Source organism: Taudactylus pleione, unplaced genomic scaffold, assembly GCF_031769625.1.
Source record: "Taudactylus pleione unplaced genomic scaffold, aTauple2 ptg000445l, whole genome shotgun sequence".
In the NCBI taxonomy this organism is placed as follows: Eukaryota; Metazoa; Chordata; class Amphibia; order Anura; family Myobatrachidae; genus Taudactylus; species Taudactylus pleione.
Window position 1 is genome coordinate 1,623,116 of NW_028284847.1, and position 23,540 is coordinate 1,646,655.

The 23,540-nt window shown below is 42.1% G+C and overlaps 2 protein-coding genes across 2 annotated transcripts in view; one reads left to right on the plus strand and one right to left on the minus strand.

Annotated features, from left to right (window-relative positions):
- The window catches only part of LOC148505664 (uncharacterized), a 282,403-nt gene that overhangs the window by 197,029 nt on the left and 61,834 nt on the right, over window positions 1-23,540 (minus strand). The window lies entirely within an intron of this gene.
- Window positions 7,142-23,540, plus strand: part of LOC148505666 (uncharacterized) — a 29,123-nt gene continuing 12,724 nt past the window's right edge. The window contains exons 1-3 of the mRNA XM_088447936.1: window positions 7,142-7,237; window positions 9,513-9,610; window positions 9,754-10,147. Coding sequence (XP_088304062.1) covers window positions 7,204-7,237; window positions 9,513-9,610; window positions 9,754-10,147 — 526 coding nt within the window. The 5' untranslated portion in view covers window positions 7,142-7,203. The remainder of the gene's footprint in view (window positions 7,238-9,512; window positions 9,611-9,753; window positions 10,148-23,540) is intronic.

The following is a 23,540-nucleotide window of genomic DNA, read 5'->3' on the forward strand; positions in this document are numbered from 1 at the left end:
CACTTACAGCTGTGATCGAGCAGGTACATGGCTGGTTTTGCCTCATGTCACCATTAACCGCTACCATGGGGCTATGGAGGAGGGATTTGGGGCTGTGATCCGATCTCATGACCTAGGACTGACCCCCTCCTGGCTTCTCCCCCGATGTCCTCATATCCCCCACCTCACCCTCATTGTGCCTCACCTAGTTCCCCTAGAATGGCCTCTCAGCCTAATAGTGGTCTCCTCTAATCCTCCATTATATCCTCTGTGTGCCCCTCTACCACCCTCCCAATGCCCACCCCATAGTGCACATCTACCACCCTCCCAATGTTCTCCCCATAGTGCACATCTACCATCCTCCCAGTGCCCACCCCATAGTGCCCATCTACTGCCTCCCAGTGCCCACCCCATAGTGCTCATCTACCACCCTCCCAGTGCCCACCCCATAGCGCTCATCTACCACCCTCCCAGTGCCCACCCCATAGCGCTCATCTACCACCCTCCCAATGCCCACCCCATAGTGCACATCTACCACCCTCCCAATGTTCTCCCCATAGTGCACATCTACCATCCTCCCAGTGCCCACCCCATAGTGCCCATCTACTGCCTCCCAGTGCCCACCCCATAGTGCTCATCTACCACCCTCCCAGTTCCCACCCCATAGCGCTCATCTACCACCCTCCCAGTGCCCACCCCATAGTGCTCATCTACCACCCTCCCAGTGCCCACCCCATAGTGGCCCTCTTACACCCTCCCTTTGCCCACCCTCATAGTGCCCCTCTTACACCCCCAATGCCCACCCCATAATGTCCACCTACATATAGGTCACCACCCTCCCAATGTCTTCCCCATAGTGCCCATCTACCACCCTCCCCGTGCCCACCCTTAGTGCTCATCTACCACCCTCCCAATGCCCACCCCATAGCGGTTATATTTCATAATGCCCATTTGGTACCCACATATAGACACCTTTATAATATAGTCTCTTGATGCCCACATATACCTACCCCATAATGGCCATCTAAGCCCCACATATAGGTTGCCTCATAATGCACACCCCTTAAATCCCATGTAATACCCACATATACATCACCTCATATCTTATAATACCTAATCATCTAATACCTACATATAGGCACTTTATACCCTCAGAATGGCCACCTGATAATGAGATGTATGTGTGGTGAAGATGAGGTGGAAGTTATAAGCAAAGAGAGCAGGGGGGGGATCAGTGAGGAGGAGGTGAGGCGGCAGTCATCAGCAGGAGGGTGTGTGTGAGGAAATTAGTCTGGAGATGCTGAGGGAGCGGTGAGGAGGAGGTGAGGTGACAGTCATTAGCAGAGGGAAGAAAGCAGGAGGCAGTGTGTGGGGAAATGAGGATGGAGCTGTATGGGAAGTGGTGAGGTGCTAAAGTGGTAGTCATTAGAGGGAAGAGAGCAGCGGGGGGTGAGGGAATAAGGCTGAAGATGTGGAGGAGTTGTGAGGTAGCAGTCATTGGCAGAGGGAAGAGAGTAGGAGATGATTCTGGAGATGTATGGGAGTGAGGTGGTAGTCAATAGCAGAGAGAAGAGAGCATTAGAAGGTGTGTGAGGATATTAGGCTGGAGATGTAGTGGTGAGGTGGCAGTTATTAGTTTTAGTAGCTTCCAAGGTGTGAGAGAGCCTTATTCTGGAAATAATGTGGATATGCAAATGGAAGGATTGGATGTTGGCCAATATGTAAAGGCTAGACACATAAACATCAGACTTGGGGAAGGTAGGATAGGGAGAGGGTGGGAGCAGACGGCGCTTTGAGTGTGGAAAAGACTATTTGTTCAGTTTTTGAAATATTGAGTTTCATTAAGTGTCATACCATCCAAGTTGAAATGACTCAGAACGTGATACAGAAGAGGATACTGAGAGAGGACCAGGGAAGAGATGTAAATCAGTAGCATCATCATAGAGATGGTAGCGATGACAAAAGGACCAGTAATCTTCCTGAGAGAAGATGTGTATAGGGAGAAGAGAGGGGAGCCAGGGATGGAACCTTGGGGACCCCGATGGGAAAGTACAGGAGATATGAGTGTAAATGCGGAGAATGAGCAGTTGGACATGTAGGAGGTGAACCAGGAGAGAACTGAGTCACAAAGCCCAATGGAGAGGGGGGTCTGTAGGAGGAAGCGGGGTAATCAAATAGTGTCAAATGCTGCTGTGAGCTCACAGAGTATAAGATGAAAGATATGGGGCAGGAGAGTTTCTGCTCATTCAGCGTTCCTTATATATGATTTTCCCCAGGCTTGAACACTGTGGCTTTTTCTCATTGGACCCATCATAATGTTCTGTTTCATACTGACCTTGTCCCTCTGCTCTGTTTTTTTCACCTTTGACAACTTGCAAACGAGATTTGGTATAACCCAATCATATTACTATCTGTAACTATAACTGCATATACGCATCCATAGCCAACACGATCCATCCCCCTTAGTCGCAACATTTAGCATGTAAAGGTCTAAATTAATCTTTATACCAATCTATACTGAAACAGGGATCCTGCTGGTGAGGGTTTGTTAAACAGTCTCTACCGTAGACTAAAAATTGTTCATGCTGCTCTTAGATTCTCAGGCTCTTCTACTCCAGGCTAGCGGAAACTATAATCGCCAGGGGGTATTATCCTCCACAGAGAACAAGTCAATGTGAATGATTATCACTGGCCAAATCCTAGTTTACCTCCAGGGGGTAATCATGAGTCACTGTTGACTCAGCTGACTATAGGAGGTGATCATCAGTCACCGCTGGCTGGCCTGGCTACAGGGGGTGTTCATCGGTCACTGCTGGTGGCCTAACAAGAAGGGGTAATCTTCAGTCACTGCTGGCTAATGTGTGTCACAATAACATCAGTTATATCTATAGTAATAATACAGGGACATGACTGGGGAGGTGAGGAGATCTGGGAGTGTCACAGGGACATCACTTATATCTATAGTAATAATACAGGGACATGACTGGGGAGGTGAGGGGATCTGGGAGTATTATAGTGACATCACTTACAGTATATCTATAGTAATAATACAGGGACATGACTGGGGAGGTGAGGGGATCTGGGAGTGTCACAGTAACATCATTTATATTTATAGTAATTATATAGGGACATGATCGGGGAGGTTAGGGGGTCTTAGAGTATATGCACTGATAGTGTATTTTCCAGTACAAAGGGTTCCTTACGTACAGTGCATCCGGAAAGTATTCACAGCGCTTCACTTTTTCCACATTTTGTTATGTTACAGCCTTATTCCAAAATGGAATATATTAATTTTTGTCCTCAAAATTCTACACACAATACCCCATAATGACAATGTGTAAAAAGTTTTCTTGAGATTTTTCACATGTACATAAGTATTCGCAGCCTTTGCCCAATACTTTGTTGATGCATCTTTGGCAGCAATTACAGCCTCAAGTCTTTTTGAATATGATGCCACAAGCTTGGCACATCTATCTTTGGGTAGTTTCGCCCATTCCTCTTTGCAGCACCTCTCAAGCTCCATCAGGTTGGATGGGAAGCTTCGATGCACAGCCATTTTCAGATCTCTCCAGAGATGTTCAATCGGATTCAAGTCTGGGCTCTGGCTTGGCCACTCAAGGACATTCACAGAGTCGTCCTGAAGCCACTCCTTTGATTTATTGGCTGTGTGCTTAGGGTTGTTGTCCTGTTGAAAGATGAACCGTCGCCCCAGTCTGAGGTCAAGAGCGCTCTGGAGCAGGTTTTCATCCAGGATGTCTCTGTACATTGCTGCATTCATCTTTCCCTCTATCCTGACTAGTCTCCCAGTTCCTTCTGCTGAGAAACATCCCCACAGCATGATGCTGCCACCACCATGCTTCACTGTAGGGATGGTATTGGTCTGGTGATGAGCGGTACCTGGTTTCCTCCAAGCATAATGCCTGGTATTCACGCCAAAGAGTTCTATCTTTGTCTCATCAGACCAGAGAATTTTGTTTCTCATGGTCTGAGAGTCCTTCAGGTGCATTTTGGCAAACTCCAGGTGGGCTGCCATGTGCTTTTTACTAAGGAGTGGCTTCTGTCTGGCCACTCTACCATACAGGCCTGATTGGTGGATTGCTGCAGAGATGGTTGTCCTTCTGGAAGGTTCTCCTCTCTCCACAGAGGAATGCTGTAGCTCTGACAGAGTGAACATCGGGCACTTGGTCACCTCCCTGACTAGGGCCCTTCTCCCCCGATCGCTCAGTTTAGATGGCCGGCCAACTCTAGGAAGAGTCCTGGTGGTTCCAAATTTCATTTACAGATGATGGAGGCCACTGTGCCCATTGGGACCTTCAAAGCAGCAGATATTTTTCTGTACCCTTCCCCAGATTTGTACCTCGAGACAATCCTGTCTCGGAGGTCTACAGACAATTCCTTGGAATTCATGCTTGGTTTGTGCTCTGACATGCACTATCAAGTGTGGGACCTTGTATAGACAGGTGTATGCCTTTCAATATCATGTTGTCACAATCGTGGGATTTTGAGACTGTGTTCCCGGGCTGGGCCTTCGATCTGTATTAGTCAGCACAGGGACTCGCTGGAGGAGATTAGGCTTGATGAAGTTTCTCCGCATGAGAGGGTGCAGAAGGCTGTTAGGGAATCGATGTAATGTGGTAGGAACTTGGTGCGGCTAAGGAGCCGTATAGGGATGCAGATAGTGGGAAAGTTACTTGGAGCGGCTGGATAGCAGAGTGGAGACGGTGGTAGCTGGGAAGCTACGTGGAGCGTCTGGGTAGCCGTGTGGAGACGTTGGTAGCTGGGAAGCTACGTGGAGCGGCTGGGTAGCCGTGTGGAGACGTTGGTAGCTGGGAAGCTACGTGGAGCGGCTGGGTAGCCGTGTGGAGACGTTGGTAGCTGGGAAGCTACGTGGAGCGGCTGGGTAGCCGTGTGGAAACGTTGGTAGCTGGGAAGCTACGTGGAGCGGCTGGGTAGCCGTGTGGAGACGTTGGTAGCTGGGAAGCTACGTGGAGCGGCTGGGTAGCCGTGTGAAGACGTTGGTAGCTGGGAAGCTACGTGGAGCGGCTGGGTAGTCGGAAGGTGAATACTAATCTAGATAGCAGTAAATAGCTTTTGGAGCACAGTGGGAAGGCTCACTAGTAAACTTAAGAAACTAGTTGCACTGGCAACTTGTGCCAGCATTGGGGATCCTTTTATAGTGGACGCTGGGAGCTGACAGGCTGAGAGAGAAGAAGACTCCTCATTGGTGGTAGTGGAGTCACATGGGCAATACAAGATGGCCGCACCCATGGACCGAAGGACAGTGCTTCTTGGAAGTAGTCAGCGGGGATCAGTGATCAGCAGGAGCCGGCGTGGAAGCAGCACAGCAGCGGGACCCGCCAGAGGACAACAGCGGAGACCGCCCTGAGAGAGGAGGAAGCAACGCACAGCGCGGGAGCCGGAAGATAGCGCGGGTCAGCGTCCCCAAAGGTAAGTGACGGGGTCTGATTCTGGAGTCTCCAGAGCGGCGTGTGACACATGTCCAGTCAACTGAATTTACCACAGGTGGACTCCAATTAAGCTGTAGGAACATCTCAAGGATGATCAGTGGAAACAGGATGCACCTGAGCTCAATTTTGAGCTTCTTGGCAAAGGCTGTGAATACTTATGTACATGTGATTTCTTAGTTGTTGTTTTTTTTTAATTAAATTTGCAAAAATCTCAATAAAACTTTTTACACCTTGTCATTATGGGGTATTGTGTGTAGAATTTTGAGGACAAAAATGAATTTATTCCATTTTGGAATAAGGCTGTAACATAAAATGTGGAAAAAGTGAAGCGCTGTGAATACTTTCCAGATCCACTGTAGTAGTACAAGACATCTGGAGAGTGTGATACACCCAGCAGCCGTCCCTGTGTGTACGGAGGACTGAGCAGGACCCGTCACGGTGCCTCAACCTCACTCACTGATGCATGAGAGACACAATGACTAGAAGATCCTTTAACTCACCAACAAGATCATTCAGCTGCTGACTGGAGAGGTGACTGCTGGGAATGGGACATTATACAGTAACACCAGGGGATGTGTCTGGGTGATGACTGGAGAGGTGACTGCTGGGAATGGGACATTATACAGTAACACCAGGGGATGTGTCTGGGTGATGACTGGAGAGGTGACTGCTGGGAATGGGACATTATACAGTAACACCGGGGGATGTGTCTGGGTGATGACTGGGGAGGTGACTGCTGGGAATGGGACATTATACAGTAACACCGGGGGATGTGTCTGGGTGATGACTGGGGAGGTGACTGCTGGGAATGGGACATTATACAGTAACACCAGGGGATGTGTCTGGGTGATGACTGGAGAGGTGACTGCTGGGAATGGGACACTATACAGTAACACCAGGGGATGTGTCTGGGCGATGACTGGAGAGGTGACTGCTGGGAATGGGACATTATACAGTAACACCAGGGGATGTGTCTGGGTGATGACTGGAGAGGTGACTGCTGGGAATGGGACACTATACAGTAACACCAGGGGATGTGTCTGGGCGATGACTGGAGAGGTGACTGCTGGGAATGGGACATTATACAGTAACACCGGGGGATGTGTCTGGGCGATGACTGGAGAGGTGACTGCTGGGAATGGGACATTATACAGTAACACCGGGGGATGTGTCTGGGCGATGACTGGAGAGGTGACTGCTGGGAATGGGACATTATACTGTAACACCGGGGGATGCGTCTGGGCGATGACTGGAGAGGTGACTGCTGGCAATGGGACATTATACAGTAACACCGGGGGATGCGTCTGGGCGATGACTGGAGAGGTGACTGCTGGGAATCGGACACTATACAGTAACACCGGGGGATGCGTCTGGGCGATGACTGGAGAGGTGACTGCTGGGAATGGGACACTATACAGTAACACCGGGGGATGCGTCTGGGCGATGACTGGAGAGGTGACTGCTGGGAATGGGACATTATACAGTAACACCAGGGGATGTGTCTGGGCGATGACTGGAGAGGTGACTGCTGGGAATGGGACACTATACAGTAACACCAGGGGACGTGTCTGGGTGCTGACTGGAGAGGTGACTGCTGGGAATGGGACATTATACAGTAACACCAGGGGATGTGTCTGGGTGATGACTGGATCATTGTGTGTGTCAGGTTCCTATAAGGTGTCAGAATGTCACTGTCTATTTCTCCATATAGGAGTGGAAGTATATAGAGGAATTCAGGGGTCTGTACAAGGACGTGATGATGGAGAATCACTGGCCCCTCACAACACTGGGTAAGTAGAGACTTTCATTTATTGTACAGGGGACAGCAGTGTTAAGGGCCACCTATATGCACACACCATCTGATAATCACAATTTTTCTCTTTCATCTATATTGAGGGACACTGCTGTACCTTGGGGTATAGAGGGCGCTAGTGCTGGAGCAGGGCACAACTACACTACAGACTTGTTGGTCTCCCAACTCCTCCCACTCTATGCCTCTCTCTCTTTTAGGCACTCTGGTTCCAGGAGACTCAGTCAACAATGCAGCCCTATTGGGGTTAAGTGTCTTAAAACAGTGGGAGTCATTGTCACTCTTCCAAGAGCTGAAAGAGGTCTAGGATATTAATCATTTGTTCAGGAAACAGGCTGGACTTTCAGACACACACCCTAATTCTAAACCGGGTACAGAAAATGGTGGTGAGATTGAGTGCGCCTCAAAAGCGGCCAAAAGGGCTCTCTGGTGAAAAGGTGTCACCCACTCTCCAGTAATACAGGTGCCAAAAATAAATAATATCACCAAAGTGTCCACTGGTGCTAATGTTCATCAGTCTGTGTTATGTATTATAAACTGTATGCAATCTCCAGTCAACCTTTCATCCAATTGGATTGTCCCACAGTCTTTGTAGACATATTCATCTGGCGAGTGTCTATCTTTTCCCTTCTGTTTTAGAATTGGTGATTTATTCATCTTTATGTATGTGGTTTAATAAATGCAGTATTATACTATGTGGAGTGTTTCTCCTCTATTTTATATACCACTAGTGGAGAGATTGGTGCCATAAGACGGGGTAAAGCGTAGTGAAGGAGCTGTGTGAAAACGGGTTTATCCCCTCCTCATGATGCAAGTTTGTCTACTATAATTTGTAGACCACATCTTTTGGTACAAGTACACATTACTTATAAAACCATCAATCATTGTGTTAAAAAATACCCTATGGGATTCTTTCTGTTTTATGAGTCATTAGAGTTAATCAACAACTGTGGGAGAATCCAATTGGATGAAGGGTTGAGTAAAGATTGAATACAGTTTATGCTACATAACACGGATTGACCAACATTAGCACTAGCGGACTTTTGGTGCTATTGTTTTTTTTTTTTGTGACATCCTAAATCTAAGCCTACTTCTGCGAATGGACAAATTGTGGATGAGGTCTTTAAATTTTATGAAACAGGGAGAGTAAGTGGCTTCTTATCAAAGATTTCCACATGGAGGGCCCATCACAGCCTATGGGGGGGTTACAATTCTTTTTTAATTCCAAGCACTTCTTTTCGACTTGGTCACTCTCAAACTTTTCAACAAATATGTAAATGGGTCTCCTGTTGGTCAAAAGCTGCCAAAGAATTTTTTTCTACGAAAGGAGAAAATGTAGTCTAATCATACCAAGTCCGATCACCGTTGTCTCTAGCTAATTTCCATCCTGCCCGGTATTAAGTGCCTAAGGAAAGGATTTCTTGTTTTGATACAGTGCAGTTCTCCTTTCATTGAAGACCTTCACAGGTGGAGATTTTGACCAGAGGGTTGATAACCAACCCTCTTCTGGTATTTCAGATAATTGGTCTGCTTTCCTAGACTTGACCCTCTTAGCTGATGGCTGAAAGACCAAAACATCGATAGGGGCTGTCCTTTTTTACATATGGGATTAGATTGTTGTGGCCACGAATGCCAACTCACGTAGTTCGGACTCCTCTTCTACTCCAGGGCCTTTGGTCTGTAAAAAAGAACGTCACTTCCTATCAATGTCCTAGAATTGCAAGCAACTCTCAGTGCAATAATATGGGCCTTGTCATTCTTGAGGTCAGACCAGTAAAATGTCAATCGGACAGTATGATAGCGATGACTTGGATCAATTTCCAAGGGGGAACCAGAAAACATTTGTCCATGCAAGGAACATCCAAGATCATGCTTTGGGCAGAACGCAATGTTCCAACCAATTTGTCAGTCTTCATTCCGAGTGTAGATGTATGAGTAGTGTCATTTGTTTTATTCAGAAGCTTTAAACAAACTACGGAAAGTGGGGGACAGCTAGAGCTTGACATGATGGCCTCTTTATTGTGTGCTGGAACGTGTTACTGAAGTTGTCCTGTTTAGGATTGGGTCACAAATTATTCCACCATAGAGGTGGAGAAGTCAGTGACCAACAAGTCTATAGTGTAGTTGGTCCCTGCTCCAGAACTAGCGCCCTCTATACCCGAAGGTACTGCAGTGTCCCCCAAATGGATTTAGAGAAACATATTTTATAGTAAGTACAACAATACTATTATTCAGTCACTGTGTCTCTCCTGCAGATGGGTCCAGTAGCAGAGATATCCCAGAGAGATGTCTCCGTCCTCTTTATTCACAAGACTGTACAAAGCACAATCACAGGATTCCAAAGGAGGATCAGGTAGATTGAATTAGGGTCAAAATACCAAAGTGACTTTCACTGTATGATATTTAGACAAAACCACATATTTATAATCCTGTTGCTAAATCACAGTAAAATTAATATTATTAAGGTGCTTTTATATTGTTTTGTGTGTAATTTAGGGTGAAGATCTGACAAATATTAAAGTAGAATGTATAGAGGGTGGAGAAGAGACGTATGTGACTGATATGAAGGCAGAACATATAATGGGAGAAGAGACATATGTGACTGATGTAAAGGCAGAAGCTACAGAGGGAGAAGAGACATATGTGACTGATGTGAAGGCAGAAGATATAGAGGGAGAAGAAGAGACGTATGTGACTGATATGAAGGCAGAAGATATAAAGGGAGAAGAAGAGACTTATGTCACTGATATTAAAACTGAAGATATAAAGGGAGAAGAAAAGACGTATGTGGCTGATATTAAGACAGAAGATCTAGAGGGAGAAGAAGAGACTTATATGAGGGGTGATCAGCAGTGTAAGGAGGAGGAAATTCCTACAGATATCAGCACAGGTGAGTAAAACACACCTATTACAGAAACAAGTAACAATCTATTATCTTACACCCTCCTCTGTTATAACAAACTAATGAGAAAAAAATATCTGCCCAGTGGGGGAGTCAGGGGGCATAATCCTCTATTACACTCCTGCTCTCCCCCTCACATCATGTCACTGTGTTACCAGCCCAGAGATCTGACCAGTCTCCTCCCCACACTCTCTGGTGTATCTCATACATCAGGAGCCATCAGCCCCTATTATACTCCTGCTCTCCCCCTCACATCATGTCAGTGTGTGTTACCAGCCCAGGGATCTGACCAGTCTCCTCCTGACACACTCTGGTGTATCTCATACATCAGGAGCCATCAGCCCCTATTATACTCCTGCTCTCCCCATCACATTATGTCACTGTGTGTTACCAGCCCAGAGATCTGACCAGTCTCCTCCCCACACTCTCTGGTGTATCTCATACATCAGGAGCCATCAGCCCCTATTATACTCCTGCTCTCCCCCTCACATCATGTCACTGTGTGTTACCAGCCCAGAGATCTGACCAGTCTCCTCCCCACACTCTCTGGTGTATCTCATACATCAGGAGCCATCAGCCCCTATTATACTCCTGCTCTCCCCCTCACATCATGTCAGTGTGTGTTACCAACCCAGAGATCTGAACAGTCTCCTCCCCACACTCTCTGGTGTATCTCATACATCAGGAGCCATGAGCCCTTTCTTATACTAATTTTACAATATGATTAATAGCTAATGAAATGCTTCAAGTACTATGCCAGGATTCAGCACTGACAGTCTGTGTGCCTTCAGTCTGTTTGTCCACCGTGAGTTTAAGCAACAATAGGATATTTTTTGGGGGGGTTAAATGGTCTATCAGTGCCCACTTAAGCATGATACTTGAGAAAAGAGATGCCATACCGTGCTCAGCCATTATGTTCATGTTGGCTGGCATCCTGCTCTTTCCACATTGCTCCCTAAATCTGAGGATCTGGAGGGCTAACAACAGAGTGTGTAAAGGGTTTGTGCATTTTTGGAAACTTCTTTCCTAAATAAACATGTTCCCTCTTCACTGACATGTAGCATATGTGGGTCCTGCTGTAATTGTGACTGTGAGATGCAGACAGAGGTAATTCCATCTAGTAATAGAGAGAGCAGCACTACATTGTAACTAATGCTGACTGACTATACACACAGTATAATAGTGACTGTAGTAATAGAGCAGCACTACATTGTAACTAATGCTGACTGACTATACACACAGTATAATAGTGACTGTAGTAATAGAGAGAGCAGCACTACATTGTAGCGAATGCTGACTATACACACAGTATAATAGTGACTGTAGTAATAGAGAGAGCAGCACTACATTGTAGCTAATGCTGACTGACTATACACACAGTATAATTGTGACCGTAGTAATAGAGAGAGCAGCACTACATTGTAGCTAATGCTGACTGACTATACACACAGTATAATAGTGACCGTAGTAATAGAGAGAGCAGCACTACATTGTAGCTAATGCTGAATGACTATACACACAGTATAATTGTGACTGTAGTAATAGAGAGAGCAGCACTACATTGTAACTAATGCTGACTGACTATACACACAGTATAATAGTGACTGTAGTAATAGAGAGAGCAGCACTACATTGTAGCGAATGCTGACTATACACACAGTATAATAGTGACTGTAGTAATAGAGAGAGCAGCACTACATTGTAGCTAATGCTGAATGACTATACACACAGTATAATAGTGACTGTAGTAATAGAGAGAGCAGCACTACATTGTAGCGAATGCTGACTGACTATACACACAGTATAATAGTGACTGTAGTAATAGAGAGAGCAGCACTACATTGTAGCTAATGCTGACTGACTATACACACAGTATAATAGTGACTGTAGTAATAGAGAGAGCAGTATTACATTGTAGCGAATGCTGACTGACTATATACACAGTATAATAGTGACTGTAGTAATAGAGAGAGCAGCACTACATTGTAGCAAATGCTGACTGACTATATACACAGTATAATAGTGACTGTAGTAATAGAGAGAGCAGTATTACATTGTAGCGAATGCTGACTGACTATATACACAGTATAATAGTGACTGTAGTAATAGAGAGAGCAGCACTACATTGTAGCGAATGCTGAATGACTATACACAGTATAATAGTGACTGTAGTAATAGAGAGAGCAGCACTACATTGTAGCGAATGCTGAATGACTATACACAGTATAATAGTGACTGTAGTAATAGAGAGAGCAGCACTACATTGTAGCTAATGCTGACTGACTATACACACAGTATAATAGTGACTGTAGTAATAGAGAGAGCAGCACTACATTGTAGCGAATGCTGACTGACTATACACACAGTATAATAGTGACTGTAGTAATAGAGAGAGCAGCACTACATTGTAGCTAATGCTGACTGACTATACACACAGTATAATAGTGACTGTAGTAATAGAGAGAGCAGTATTACATTGTAGCGAATGCTCACTGACTATATACACAGTATAATAGTGACTGTAGTAATAGAGAGAGCAGCACTACATTGTAGCAAATGCTGACTGACTATATACACAGTATAATAGTGACTGTAGTAATAGAGAGAGCAGTATTACATTGTAGCGAATGCTGACTGACTATATACACAGTATAATAGTGACTGTAGTAATAGAGAGAGCAGCACTACATTGTAGCGAATGCTGAATGACTATACACAGTATAATAGTGACTGTAGTAATAGAGAGAGCAGCACTACATTGTAGCGAATGCTGACTGACTATACACACAGTATAATAGTGACTGTAGTAATAGAGAGAGCAGCACTACATTGTAGCTAATGCTGACTGACTATACACAGTATAATAGTGACTGTAGTAATAGAGAGAGCAGCACTACATTGTAGCGAATGCTGACTGACTATACACACAGTATAATAGTGACTGTAGTAATAGAGAGAGCAGCACTACATTGTAGCTAATGCTGACTGACTATACACAGTATAATAGTGACTGTAGTAATAGAGAGAGCAGCACTACATTGTAGTGAATGCTGAATGACTATACACAGTATAATAGTGACTGTAGTAATAGAGAGAGCAGCACTACATTGTACCTAATGCTGAATGACTATACACAGTATAATAGTGACTGTAGTAATATAGAGAGCAGCACTACATTGTAGCTAATGCTGAATGACTATACACAGTATAATAGTGACTGTAGTAATAGAGAGAGCAGCACTACATTGTAGCTAATGCTGACTGACTATACACACAGTATAATAGTGACTGTAGTAATAGAGAGAGCAGCGCTACATTGTAGTGAATGCTGAATGACTATACACACAGTATAATAGTGACTGTAGTAATAGAGAGAGCAGCGCTACATTGTAGCTAATGCTGAATGACTATACACAGTATAATAGTGACTGTAGTAATAGAGAGAGCAGCACTACATTGTAGCTAATGCTGACTGACTATACACACAGTATAATAGTGACTGTAGTAATAGAGAGAGCAGCACTACATTGTAGCGAATGCTGAATGACTATACACACAGTATAATAGTGACTGTAGTAATAGAGAGAGCAGCACTACATTGTAGCTAATGCTGACTGACTATACACACAGTATAATAGTGACTGTAGTAATAGAGAGAGCAGCACTACATTGTACCTAATGCTGACTGACTATACACACAGTATAATAGTGACTGTAGTAATAGAGAGAGCAGCACTACATTGTAGCGAATGCTGAATGACTATACACACAGTATAATAGTGACTGTAGTAATAGAGAGAGCAGCACTACATTGTAGCGAATGCTGACTGACTATACACACAGTATAATAGTGACTGTAGTAATAGAGAGAGCAGCACTACATTGTAGCGAATGCTGAATGACTATACACACAGTATAATAGTGACTGTAGTAATAGAGAGAGCAGCACTACATTGTAGCGAATGCTGAATGACTATACACACAGTATTATAGTGACTGTAGTAATAGAGAGAGCAGCACTACATTGTAGCGAATGCTGAATGACTATACACACAGTATAATAGTGACTGTAGTAATAGAGAGAGCAGCACTACATTGTAGCTAATGCTGACTGACTATACACACAGTATAATAGTGACTGTAGTAATAGAGAGAGCAGCACTACATTGTAGAGAATGCTGAATGACTATATACACAGTATAATAGTGACTGTAGTAATAGAGAGAGCAGCACTACATTGTAGCTAATGCTGACTGACTATACACACAGTATAATAGTGACTGTAGTAATAGAGAGAGCAGCACTACATTGTAGCTAATGCTGACTGACTATACACACAGTATAATAGTGACTGTAGTAATAGAGAGAGCAGCACTACATTGTAGCTAATGCTGACTGACTATACACAGTATAATAGTGACTGTAGTAATAGAGAGAGCAGCACTACATTGTACCTAATGCTGAATGACTATACACACAGTATAATAGTGACTGTAGTAATAGAGAGAGCAGCACTACATTGTAGCGAATGCTGAATGACTATACACACAGTATAATAGTGACTGTAGTAATAGAGAGAGCAGCACTACATTGTACCTAATGCTGAATGACTATACACAGTATAATAGTGACTGTAGTAATAGAGAGAGCAGCACTACATTGTAGCTAATGCTGACTGACTATACACACAGTATAATAGTGACTGTAGTAATAGAGAGAGCAGCACTACATTGTAGCTAATGCTGACTGACTATACACACAGTATAATAGTGACTGTAGTAATAGAGAGAGCAGCACTACATTGTAGCTAATGCTGACTGACTATACACTGTATAATAGTGACTGTAGTAATAGAGAGAGCAGCACTACATTGTAGCGAATACTGACTATACACAGTATAATAGTGACTAGTAATAGAGAGAGCAGCACTACATTGTAGCGAATGCTGACTGACTATACACACAGTATAATAGTGACTGTAGTAATAGAGAGAGCAGCACTACATTGTAGCTAATGCTGACTGACTATACACACAGTATAATAGTGACTGTAGTAATAGAGAGAGCAGCACTACATTGTAGCGAATACTGACTATACACAGTATAATAGTGACTAGTAATAGAGAGAGCAGCACTACATTGTAGCGAATGCTGACTGACTATACACACAGTATAATAGTGACTGTAGTAATAGAGAGAGCAGCACTACATTGTAGCGAATGCTGACTGACTATACACACAGTATAATAGTGACTGTAGTAATAGAGAGAGCAGCACTACATTGTAGCGAATGCTGAATGACTATACACAGTATAATAGTGACTGTAGTAATAGAGAGAGCAGCACTACATTGTAGCGAATGCTGAATGACTATACACACAGTATAATAGTGACTGTAGTAATAGAGAGAGCAGCACTACATTGTAGCGAATGCTGAATGACTATACACAGTATAATAGTGACTGTAGTAATAGAGAGAGCAGCGCTACATTGTAGCGAATGCTGAATGACTATACACACAGTATAATAGTGACTGTAGTAATAGAGAGAGCAGCACTACATTGTAGCGAATGCTGAATGACTATACACACAGTATAATAGTGACTGTAGTAATAGAGAGAGCAGCACTACATTGTAGCTAATGCTGACTGACTATACACACAGTATAATAGTGACTGTAGTAATAGAGAGAGCAGCACTACATTGTAGCTAATGCTGACTGACTATACACACAGTATAATAGTGACTGTAGTAATAGAGAGAGCAGCACTACATTGTAGCTAATGCTGACTGACTATACACACAGTATAATAGTGACTGTAGTAATAGAGAGAGCAACACTGCATTGTAGCCAATGCTGACTGACTATACACACAGTATAATAGTGACTGTAGTAATAGAGAGAGCAGCACTACATTGTAGCGAATGCTGAATGACTATACACAGTATAATAGTGACTGTAGTAATAGAGAGAGCAGCACTACATTGTAGCTAATGCTGACTGACTATACACAGTATAATAGTGACTGTAGTAATAGAGAGAGCAGCACTACATTGCAGCGAATGCTGAATGACTATACACACAGTATAATAGTGACTGTCGTAATAGAGAGAGCAGCACTACATTGTAGCGAATGCTGAATGACTATACACAGTATAATAGTGACTGTAGTAATAGAGGGAGCAGCACTACATTGTAGCTAATGCTGACTGACTATACACAGTATAATAGTGACTGTAGTAATAGAGAGAGCAGCACTACATTGTAGCTAATGCTGACTGACTATACACAGTATAATAGTGACTGTAGTAATAGAGAGAGCAGCACTACATTGTACCTAATGCTGAATGACTATACACAGTATAATAGTGACTGTAGTAATAGAGAGAGCAGCACTACATTGTAGCTAATGCTGAATGACTATACACAGTATAATAGTGACTGTAGTAATAGAGAGAGCAGCACTACATTGTAGCTAATGCTGAATGACTATACACACAGTATAATAGTGACTGTAGTAATAGAGAGAGCAGCACTACATTGTAGCTAATGCTGAATGACTATACACAGTATAATAGTTACTGTAGTAATAGAGAGAGCAGCACTACATTGTAGCTAATGCTGACTGACTATACACAGTATAATAGTGACTGTAGTAATAGAGAGAGCAGCACTACATTGTAGCTAATGCTGACTGACTATACACAGTATAATAGTGACTGTAGTAATAGAGAGAGCAGCACTACATTGTACCTAATGCTGAATGACTATACACAGTATAATAGTGACTGTAGTAATAGAGAGAGCAGCACTACATTGTAGCTAATGCTGAATGACTATACACACAGTATAATAGTGACTGTAGTAATAGAGAGAGCAGCACTACATTGTAGCTAATGCTGAATGACTATACACACAGTATAATAGTGACTGTAGTAATAGAGAGAGCAGCACTACATTGTAGCTAATGCTGACTGACTATACACAGTATAATAGTGACTGTAGTAATAGAGAGAGCAACACTACATTGTAGCTAATGCTGACTGACTATACACACAGTATAATAGTGACTGTAGTAACAGAGAGAGCAGCACTACATTGTAGCTAATGCTGAATGACTATACACAGTATAATAGTTACTGTAGTAATAGAGAGAGCAGCACTACATTGTAGCGAATGCTGAATGACTATACACACAGTATAATAGTGACTGTAGTAATAGAGAGAGCAACACTACATTGTAGCTAATGCTGAATGACTATACACAGTATAATAGTGACTGTAGTAATAGAGAGAGCAGCACTGGATTGTAGTGAATGCTGAATGACTATACACACACAGTATAATAGTGACTGTAGTAATAGAGAGAGCAGCACTACACTGTAGCTAATGCTGAATGACTATACACACAGTATAATAGTGACTGTAGTAATAGAGAGAGCAGCACTACATTGTAGCGAATGCTGACTGACTATACACAGTATAATAGTGACTGTAGTAATAGAGAGAGCAGCACTACATTGTAGCGAATGCTGACTGACTATACACAGTATAATAGTGACTGTAGTAATATAGAGAGAGCAGCACTACATTGTAGCTAATGCTGAATGACTATACACAGTATAATAGTGACTGTAGTAATAGAGAGAGCAGCACTACATTGTAGCTAATGCTGACTGACTATACACACAGTATAATAGTGACTGTAGTAATAGAGAGAGCAGCACTACATTGTAGCTAATGCTGACTGACTATACACACAGTGTAATAGTGACTGTAGTAATAGAGAGAGCAGCACTACATTGTAGCTAATGCTGACTGACTATACACAGTATAATAGTGACTGTAGTAATAGAGAGAGCAGCACTACATTGTAGCTAATGCTGACTGACTATACACAGTATAATAGTGACTGTAGTAATAGAGGGAGCAGCACTACATTGTAGCTAATGCTGACTGACTATACACAGTATAATAGTGACTGTAGTAATAGAGAGAGCAGCACTACATTGTAGCTAATGCTGACTGACTATACACACAGTATAATAGTGACTGTAGTAATAGAGAGAGCAGCACTACATTGTAGCTAATGCTGACTGACTATACACAGTATAATAGTGACTGTAGTAATAGAGAGCAGCACTACATTGTACCTAATGCTGAATGACTATACACAGTATAATAGTGACTGTAGTAATATAGAGAGAGCAGCACTACATTGTAGCTAATGCTGAATGACTATACACAGTATAATAGTGACTGTAGTAATAGAGAGAGCAGCACTACATTGTAGCTAATGCTGACTGACTATACACAGTATAATAGTGACTGTAGTAATAGAGAGAGCAGCACTACATTGTAGCGAATGCTGACAGACTATACCCACAGTATAATAGTGACTGTAGTAATAGAGAGAGCAGCACTACATTGTAGCTAATGCTGAATGACTATATACACAATATAATAGTGACTGTAGTAATAGAGAGAGCAGCACTACATTGTAGCTAATGCTGACTGACTATACACACAGTATAATAGTGACTGTAGTAATAGAGAGAGCATCACTACATTGTAGCGAATGCTGACAGACTATACACACAGTATAATAGTGACTGTAGTAATAGAGAGAGCAGCACTACATTGTAGCTAATGCTGAATGACTATACACACAGTATAATAGTGACTGTAGTAATAGAGAGAGCATCACTACATTGTAGCTAATACTGACTATACACACAGTATAATAGTGACTGTAGTAATAGAGAGAGCAGCACTACATTGTAGCTAATGCTGACTGACTATACACAGTATAATAGTGACTGTAGTAATAGAGAGAGCAGCACTACATTGTAGCTAATGCTGACTGACTATACACAGTATAATAGTGACTTAGTAATAGAGAGAGCAGCACTACATTGTAGCTAATACTGACTATACACACAGTATAATAGTGATTGTAGTAATAGAGAGAGCAGCACTACATTGTAGCTAATGCTGACTGACTATACACACAGTATAATAGTGACTGTAGTAATAGAGAGAGCAGCACTACATTGTAGCTAATGCTGAATGACTATACACACAGTATAATAGTGACTGTAGTAATAGAGAGAGCATCACTACATTGTAGCTAATACTGACTATACACACAGTATAATAGTGACTGTAGTAATAGAGAGAGCAGCACTACATTGTAGCGAATGCTGACAGACTATACACACAGTATAATAGTGACTGTAGTAATAGAGAGAGCAGCACTACATTGTAGCTAATGCTGACTGACTATACACACAGTATAATAGTGACTGTAGTAATAGAGAGAGCAGCACTACATTGTAGCGAATGCTGACAGACTATACACACAGTATAATAGTGACTGTAGTAATAGAGAGAGCAGCACTACATTGTAGCGAATGCTGACAGACTATACACACAGTATAATAGTGACTGTAGTAATAGAGAGAGCATCACTACATTGTAGCTAATGCTGAATGACTATACACACAGTATAATAGTGACTGTAGTAATAGAGAGAGCAGCACTACATTGTAGCGAATGCTGACAGACTATACACACAGTATAATAGTGACTGTAGTAATAGAGAGAGCAGCACTACATTGTAGCGAATGCTGAATGACTATACACAGTATAATAGTGACTGTAGTAATAGAGAGAGCAGCACTACATTGTAGCTAATGCTGACTGACTATACACAGTATAATAGTGACTGTAGTAATAGAGAGAGCAGCACTACATTGTAGCGAATGCTGAATGACTATACACACAGTATAATAGTGACTGTAGTAATAGAGAGAGCAGCACTACATTGTAGCTAATGCTGACTGACTATACACAGTATAATAGTGACTGTAGTAATAGAGAGAGCAGCACTACATTGTAGCTAATGCTGACTGACTATACACAGTATAATAGTGACTGTAGTAATAGAGAGAGCAGCACTACATTGTAGCTAATGCTGACTGACTATACACAGTATAATAGTGATTGTAGTAATAGAGAGAGCAGCACTACATTGTAGCTAATGCTGACTGACTATACACACAGTATAATAGTGACTGTAGTAATAGAGAGAGCAGCACTACATTGTAGCTAATGCTGAATGACTATACACACAGTATAATAGTGACTGTAGTAATAGAGAGAGCAGCACTACATTGTAGCTAATGCTGAATGACTATACACACAGTATAATAGTGACTGTAGTAATAGAGAGAGCAGCACTACATTGTAGCGAATGCTGACTGACTATACACACAGTATAATAGTGACTGTAGTAATAGAGAGAGCAGCACTACATTGTAGCTAATGCTGACTGACTATACACGCAATATAATAGTGACTGTAGTAATAGAGAGAGCAGCACTACATTGTAGCTAATGCTGACTGACTATACACAGTATAATAGTGACTGTAGTAATAGAGAGAGCAGCACTACATTGTAGCTAATGCTGACTGACTATACACAGTATAATAGTGACTTAGTAATAGAGAGAGCAGCACTACATTGTAGCTAATACTGACTATACACACAGTATAATAGTGACTGTAGTAATAGAGAGAGCATCACTACATTGTAGCTAATGCTGACTGACTATACACACAGTATAATAGTGACTGTAGTAATAGAGAGAGCATCACTACATTGTAGCTAATGCTGAATGACTATACACACAGTATAATAGTGACTGTAGTAATAGAGAGAGCAGCACTACATTGTAGCGAATGCTGAATGACTATACACACAGTATAATAGTGACTGTAGTAATAGAGAGAGCAGCACTACATTGTAGCGAATGCTGACTGACTATACACAGTATAATAGTGACTGTAGTAATAGAGAGAGCAGCACTACATTGTAGCTAATGCTGACTGACTATACACAGTATAATAGTGACTGTAGTAATAGAGAGAGCAGCACTACATTGTAGCTAATGCTGACTGACTATACACACAGTATAATAGTGACTGTAGTAATAGAGAGAGCAGCACTACATTGTAGCTAATGCTGACTGACTATACACAGTATAATAGTGACTGTAGTAATAGAGAGAGCAGCACTACATTGTAGCTAATGCTGAATGACTATACACAGTATAATAGTGACTGTAGTAATAGAGAGAGCAGCACTGCATTGTAGCTAATGCTGACTGACTATACACACAGTATAATAGTGACTGTAGTAATAGAGAGAGCAGCACTGCATTGTAGCTAATGCTGACTGACTATACACAGTATAATAGTGACTGTAGTAATAGAGAGAGCAGCACTACATTGTAGCTAATGCTGACTGACTATACACACAGTATAATAGTGACTGTAGTAATAGAGAGAGCAGCACTACATTGTAGCGAATGCTGAATGACTATACACACAGTATAATAGTGACTGTAGTAATAGAGAGAGCAGCACTACATTGTAGCTAATGCTGACTGACTATACACACAGTATAATAGTGACTGTAGTAATAGAGAGAGCAGCACTACATTGTAGCTAATGCTGAATGACTATACACACAGTATAATAGTGACTGTAGTAATAGAGAGAGCAGCACTACATTGTAGCTAATGCTGACTGACTATACACAGTATAATAGTGACTGTAGTAATAGAGAGAGCAGCACTACATTGTAGCTAATGCTGACTGACTATACACACAGTATAATAGTGACTGTAGTAATAGAGAGAGCAGCACTACATTGTAGCGAATGCTGACAGACTATACACACAGTATAATAGTGACTGTAGTAATAGAGAGAGCAGCACTACATTGTAGCGAATGCTGACTGACTATACACACAGTATAATAGTGACTGTAGTAATAGAGAGAGCAGCACTACATTGTAGCGAATGCTGACTGACTATACACACAGTATAATAGTGACTGTAGTAATAGAGAGAGCAGCACTACATTGTAGCGAATGCTGAATGACTATACACACAGTATAATAGTGACTGTAGTAATAGAGAGAGCAGCACTACATTGTAGCGAATGCTGAATGACTATACACACAGTATAATAGTGACTGTAGTAATAGAGAGAGCAGCACTACATTGTAGCGAATGCTGACTGACTATACACAGTATAATAGTGACTGTAGTAATAGAGAGAGCAGCACTACATTGTAGCGAATGCTGAATGACTATACACACAGTATAATAGTGACTGTAGTAATAGAGAGAGCAGCACTACATTGTAGCTAATGCTGACTGACTATACACAGTATAATAGTGACTGTAGTAATAGAGAGAGCAGCACTACATTGTAGCTAATGCTGACTGACTATACACAGTATAATAGTGACTGTAGTAATAGAGAGAGCAGCACTACATTGTAGCTAATGCTGACTGACTATACACACAGTATAATAGTGACTGTAGTAATAGAGAGAGCAGCACTACATTGTAGCGAATGCTGACAGACTATACACACAGTATAATAGTGACTGTAGTAATAGAGAGAGCAGCACTACATTGTAGCGAATGCTGACTGACTATACACACAGTATAATAGTGACTGTAGTAATAGAGAGAGCAGCACTACATTGTAGCGAATGCTGACTGACTATACACACAGTATAATAGTGACTGTAGTAATAGAGAGAGCAGCACTACATTGTAGCTAATGCTGACTGACTATACACACAGTATAATAGTGACTGTAGTAATAGAGAGAGCAGCACAACATTGTAGCTAATGCTGACTGACTATACACAGTATAATAGTGACTGTAGTAATAGAGAGAGCAGCACTACATTGTAGCTAATGCTGACTGACTATACACACAGTATAATAGTGACTGTAGTAATAGAGAGAGCAGCACTACATTGGAGCTAATGCTGACTGACTATACACACAGTATAATAGTGACTGTAGTAATAGAGAGAGCAGCACTACATTGTAGCGAATGCTGACTGACTATACACAGAGTATAATAGTGACTGTAGTAATAGAGAGAGCAGCACTACATTGTAGCTAATGCTGACTGACTATACACAGAGTATAATAGTGACTGTAGTAATAGAGAGAGCAGCACTACATTGTAGCTAATGCTGACTGACTATACACACAGTATAATAGTGACTGTAGTAATAGAGAGAGCAGCACTACATTGTAGCTAATGCTGACTGACTATACACACAGTATAATAGTGACTGTAGTAATAGAGAGAGCAGCACTACATTGTAGCGAATGCTGAATGACTATACACACAGTATAAAAGTGACTGTAGTAATAGAGAGAGCAGCACTACATTGTAGCTAATGCTGACTGACTATACACACAGTATAATAGTGACTGTAGTAATAGAGAGAGCAGCACTACATTGTAGCGAATGCTGACTGACTATACACAGTATAATAGTG